The following is a 6,062-nucleotide window of genomic DNA, read 5'->3' as shown; positions in this document are numbered from 1 at the left end:
CCATTCCAGGATTCCAAGAGTGATAGACTCTAGATTCTTTAAAGAAAAAGGGATGTAATTCTATCGAGCAGAAAACTGGAATAACTTAGCAACAGAAGAAAGGAGTGGGAGGAAGATGATTTTTTTTTAAAAAAAAAAAAAGGCAAAAACAACCAAAAAAACCCCAACTGATTCTGAATTACTGTGTCCTGAATAATGGTTGGGGTTTTTTTTATGATAGCAGTAATGAGGTCTCACTGTGATTAAGTGTCTGGGAGCCCTGTGTGGAAAGTTGGGACAAACTTTAGAAAAGATTTTTGAATGTAAATATTCTGAGAGGAAATCAAACAGTTATTATTACAGTGGACCAGGGGAGGAAGGACAGCAAAACTTTTTTTCCTTCACACCCATTGCTTGTAATAAAGCTGCCAGGACTGCTCTAATAATATTTTGTGCCATCCTCAATAAGTATTTTTGTCTTGAAGTAAAAGGTTAGCAGATGCGCAGTCTTGCTGCTGTTCAGTTTCATTCTCCACCTCTTAGGAAGAAGATACTGCCTAGAGCACTAAAGCTATGATTTCCAACATGTCAAGTAGAAGATTATGTTTTTCTAGTGCATTTATATGACTGTGTTCAGTGGCAAGAGTGAGGAAACTGCAGAGAAACAAGGTGAGCACAGCATGTTTTCAGAGTAGTATTCCTGTGGAGGATAGAAATGCTGTTGAAAAGAATCTGCTATCTTTCAGCAAAGATGTCTGCTGTCTTACAGGAACCAAGATAATAAATCTGCTCAAAGAATTGAGTCGAACAGGTCAGTTAGCATTGACCTCCTGACAAAGCTGGAGGCTAGAAAAGGTGGTCTGATAATTTGGGATAAAGCTTTGTGAGAATATGAGGACAGCACTTGGACCCATCTAACCCAGGTGTGGAACTCTGCACTTGCTGACATATGCCCTAAGGTAAAAACTGAATTTGTTTCTTGCCTCTTACCCATGCAGCACGCCTGCCGTTTTCTATTCGAGTCCTCTTGGAAGCAGCGATCCGTAACTGTGATGAGTTCCTAGTGAAGAAAGGAGATGTTGAGAATATTCTCAACTGGAAAGTGGTGCAACACAAAAATGTTGAAGTGCCGTTTAAGCCTGCAAGAGTTATTCTGCAAGACTTCACGTGAGTCTGGTGCTCTCCAAAGCTAGGAAGAGGGGCTCTTGAAAGTGCAGTAATGCTGAGCTTGGGGTGGAGGGGAGAGCTGAGGGAAAGAAACGTGAAATATTTGTGAAGGTGTTTTTCAGCTTTCCTGGATGTCATGCTACAGACAACACTTAGAGAGGCAAACACTCGTAATAAAAGCATTAAATGAAGTGCTTCTGGGATGGAGAAATAAATATCTTTATGAAACTGTTCAAAACAGAGGGGAAGAAAATGGGATGGATAAATTGCATCCAAATCGGGGAATTCAGAGTTTAGAGGTAATGATCGTGTTGGTGGTGTTGTTAGGGGCATGGAGGGGTGTGTCTTTTTTTTTTTTCTCCTCCCCAGGACCTTTTGCTTTCAATTTTCTACACTTTTCAATTCTCATTTATAACCTACATCGTTATTTTCTCTTCTGAGTCGATACTATTCCAAATATATTTTTTAAGACTTCTCTGCTATTGAAAAAAAGAATGTCTAATTTTTTGCAGAAATGCAAATTGAGATTCCTACCTAATGGACTCTGAAAACTGGGCCTTGTTATTGCAATGTGGTTAGTCCCCATGTGTCAGCATGTAGTAGTTCCTGGTAGATGTGGAAAGTCAATTTAGAGGTGGAACAGTAGCTTCTGTTTTCAGTACAGCATTTGACTTGCAAGTCCACTGTCCTTTGTACCTTTGTCCTCTGCCTTTTTAAGAGAGTTAAGTTTGTCTGTGGTAAGCCCCGTGCTGCTAAGCTGTCAGTTGATTTTATTTCTCAGGACAGTGAAGTGTCTTAGCTGTCATACCTTCTGGTTTGCATTTTCCCAAAGGTTGGCCAGGTGCTAAAGACCCAGTACAGCTCACCTCCTAAAGACATTAGGAAAAATTGGCAAAGCCTCATTGAAAAATGCACTGTGTTCCGGGCTATTTTTTACCTACTGACTGTTGTTTGCATTTTAAAAAGCTGGAGCACAGAGGAAGCCAAGCTTTCAAGCAAATGTTGTTCCCTTTGTTACTGCACTTCTTTCTTGCCCCCTACTCTCCTGCTAAGTCTTAAAAAATTGCTTGTAAGTCTGCAGAGCAGCTGCATTGATGAAAAATGAGCTCTTGAACTGATTCCTGAGTGGGATCTTTTGGAAAAGGCAGCTTTGGCAAGTCCAGAAGCTGTACAACATTCACATGTCCTGGATTAGAATTAGCGAATTTCCTAGATCTGATCATTCTGTGATTATTCTGAGTTCTTCTGAGACTGTAGATGGATGTTGTGTTCGTTCTGTTTCAATTGTATAACATTTGTAAGCTGGCAAAATAACTCTTCCACTCCCTTCTTCCCACCCTGCCCTCCCCAAAATCCACTTAGGTAGCATAACACAGCATTTGTTATTTTCCTTGGAATATATGTATCCTGGGGCAACAAACTGCTTCAAACTGCTGAACAACATCAGTTAATTGTGTCAAAGTTAGATAATACGGACCCTTTTTTTCTGTTTATTTTTGTAAACACTCAGTATTTTCAAGGTAAAATTCTGTGGGAATTACAAAGCCATTTCTCCTCTTCTTGTATTGTTTCTGATATAGTTTAAAATCATAATAGCTTCCTTAGAGTTGAAATCATAAACTCTCTCTGCTTTGTGCTGCTCTTGCAGAAATGTAGTGTTCAGTGTGTTACTGAATGATGCCAGATCATATCAGACAGCTCTTTTTGTCTCAGTAGCCAGCAAAATCAGATAGGCTGGTATGCAAGAGGGTTTACCAAAGTGACCGAAAAATGTCATGATAGTACAGGTCTGTAGAAGCTGAGAATGTATGTGCTGAGAAGCACTAGAAGCTTTGTTAAAATAAATATGGAAATGTGTATGATCTATTAGGTAAGACTGGTGTTGAAGTGCCAGAACTTCTGGTTGCTGCTCTTTGTTTGCTTATGACTAAACTTGGGCTGGAAGTGGAGGATGGGCGAGACTCATATGCATTACTTTGACACTGTGTATAGTTCACCTACCTCACTTACGAAGGAAGGATTAATTTAGGGATTTAAAAATCGGTTTAGATGAATAAGAAATACAAACGTAGAGAAAAAGGCCTGTTAACTTTTTTCTGAGTCACTTGGAGTTCAAGGACTTGCAGGGTTGTCACAAGATACGTGAGTAAGCAGAAATCTGAATGTTGGCCTGTAGCCTGAAAACGTGCTGTTTGAATGTCATTTGTGATATAAGGTCTTTCGTCACTTTTGTCAGTGATAAGTACAGGAATTTGTTAGTATAATGAATGGTCCACCTTGGTTTTGCCTTTTGTGTTTGTCCAGTGATCTGCCAGGGCAGTTAAATCCACTTCTGAAAATACAGTTATTCCGCAAACTTGTTTTACAGTTATGTCTCTTGTAATTTAAGAAATCTGATGCCCTGCTCTGCCAGTTTCACTTGAGGTGTGGAAGGTATCAAACAGCCCTAATTATGGAGAAGATTCTCCTGTGTTTTGCAAAGCTTGGAAGAGATGACCCTTGCCTTAAAATCAGCTAAATAAATGTAGCAAAGAATCAAAGAAAGGACATTGTTGTTTTCCCCCTCCCCCCTTCTTTTCTAAACAGATGGGGAAGGAGAGAGAGGAACAGAGCAAAGGAAGAGAAACCAGTTCAATATCCCAAAGGAATACTGAGTAGAACTAAGTTTCCAGATTCCCAGCCAAGCATGTTAAACTGCTTCTGTTACTTGATGAATTTTGGTTTTAGGTTTTCATTCTTACACTGCTCAAGAAATAGATACAGTTCTGTCCCTTTTGCTCTTCTGACTTTTTTCTTCCCAAGGGTACTGCCTCTGGATCGTCTGGATCATAGAGTAATGATCCCAAGACTTGGGGTAAGGCTGCGGTTTGCTTTGCATTGGACAGTAGGTGTCTGTTCTGCATCTCAGGATCTTGGTTGTGTTTGGTTTGTGTTTTTTTTTCTTTTTCCAAGTTGTTTCACTTTGCCTATTTCTCTTCTGTTTTAGTGGGGTACCTGCTGTGGTTGACTTTGCTGCGATGCGTGATGCTGTGAAGAAACTTGGTGGGGACCCTGAAAAAATCAATCCTGTCTGTCCTGCTGATCTAGTGATAGATCACTCCATCCAGGTTGATTTTAACAGGAGGTAAGGATACAAAATAATTCTTACTTCTTAATGGTAGTAAGTAAGCTGGATCCAGATACTGATAATAAAGGTAATTCCGTTGGTGATATTCTTAGCATTTGGACTAAAAGATCCTAGACTCATAAGAAATGCTTAAGTTAGGCTGTTATCAGTTGCTGGAAATTAGATGGAGGAATTCTGGTGTGTGTTTTTTTTTTTCCTGTGGTGCATCTCTCAGCAGCACAACCCTGAACTAAATGTTAATAGAAACAGGCTCAGTCCAGACCTGTGGTGATCATAATTTTCTCTAATAATACTGCATTATTATTAGTTGCTCAGAAATACCTTTTTTTCCCACATGCACTTTTTTGACCCTGTAGGGCTTTTTGGAAAGGACAAACAAGAATGTCTCCTTTCTTACTTATATAAAAGTAGACCTGAGCTGCTGAGGAACTGTTTTCTAGTTCAATGCCTCCATGCAGAAGAGCACATGGCACTGATTAATACGGCCCCTGTAAGTGCAAGAAAGAAACATCATGGTATTCAGTTCTCAGTGTGCTACAAAGAGACAGGCATGCACTGGTGCTCAGTAGACCCACAATGAAATACAAGACTTTTGCATAGAGGTCCTTCTATCTTCCATGGTATGTAAACATGGGCCTACTGAACTACTCTTGCAAACAGAACCTGCAATAACATGTTTCTCGGTGATTTCCTTCCACTTTCCAAACTCCTGAAATTTTTTGGTCTGCAGTTACCTTGCCTGCTAAAATACTCTGTGTATTTATTGTCCTCTATAGGAGATAGTTTAGAAGCAGGCCACTTAAGCTATAGCATTGCAAAGAAGAAAATTCCTAGATGGTGGAAATTAAAGAACATAAAGAGTACTTTCTCAGTGCCAATATTTAGAGGCTTCTTTAGAATAAAAATGCTGAACTTCTGAGCAGAAGTGCATTGTGAAGCCTGCTTCATGGAAGAACGTTGCCAGACAGTTTTCAGATGTAACTTTTGAGAAACTTTTCAGTTTTCAGACGTAACTTTTTCCTACTTTTTTGTTCCTACTTTTACTTGTAGACTAGTAAGGAGACAAATTCTCACTGATGACATTTTGTACTTGGCAGGGGAGAAAAAGGGACAAAAAATCTAGGCTTCTGTAACTGTTGAAAATCAACTGGCTTTAACTTTTTTCCTAGAGATACTGTCTCAATCTTAATGCTAAGAGGTTTGAAGCAGATGCAAAATTAGAAATAATCATCTAAAGACTGATCTCTGGAGTAATGGGTGTTCTAGCACTAATCTGTTAAAGTAGAAACCTAACCTTTTATTCTTTTTAATTTGTATCACATCATTTTTTAAGATCTTTGGGGAACAGTGTATTTCTTTGTGAACGAGATATGATTTCAACTTTACCTTAGGACAAAATCAACTATTAATGATTCTCTTTCTGTATTATTTTAATAACATGCATTTTGTGTGGTCAATAGTATCCAGGACTTCATTTAGATAATACTTTGCTAATAATTACTTTTTGTCACAGCCTTATTTTATTTCAGTTGGGCTCATGTGTATATGGAGAGAACATTGGCCAGCCTTACGCTTCAGTTCTTTCAAACTCTTCACACCTAAGTTAGGCAGCTGATTCAAATGAAAATTGTTAGCCTGTGTATGCTTTGGAACACAGGGTCTTCAGGCGGCACTGTGTCTTCAGTGATAACGTCTTTTTAACTGAAGTTTTAGGGCAGATGTGTTCTAATTCCCTTTACTGCTTTGCTAATTGCTTCAGATTTAGGTGTTGAAAACTTCACATTGCTCA

General features: G+C 39.0%; 1 protein-coding gene across 1 annotated transcript in view; it reads left to right on the top strand.

Moving 5' to 3' along the window:
* Window positions 1–977: 977 nt before the first annotated feature.
* The window catches only part of ACO1 (aconitase 1, soluble), a gene marked incomplete at its 5' end in the record, with an annotated part of 25,388 nt that continues 20,303 nt past the window's right edge, over window positions 978–6,062 (top strand). Inside the window, 2 exons of the mRNA XM_009700238.1 lie at window positions 978–1,146; window positions 4,133–4,270. Coding sequence (XP_009698540.1) covers window positions 978–1,146; window positions 4,133–4,270 — 307 coding nt within the window. The remainder of the gene's footprint in view (window positions 1,147–4,132; window positions 4,271–6,062) is intronic.

Source organism: Cariama cristata, unplaced genomic scaffold (assembly GCF_000690535.1).
Source record: "Cariama cristata isolate BGI_N322 unplaced genomic scaffold, ASM69053v1 scaffold42655, whole genome shotgun sequence".
Taxonomy (NCBI): Eukaryota; Metazoa; Chordata; class Aves; order Cariamiformes; family Cariamidae; genus Cariama; species Cariama cristata.
The sequence above is the reverse complement of the archived record's forward strand: the minus strand, read 5'-3'. Positions and strand labels throughout refer to the sequence as shown.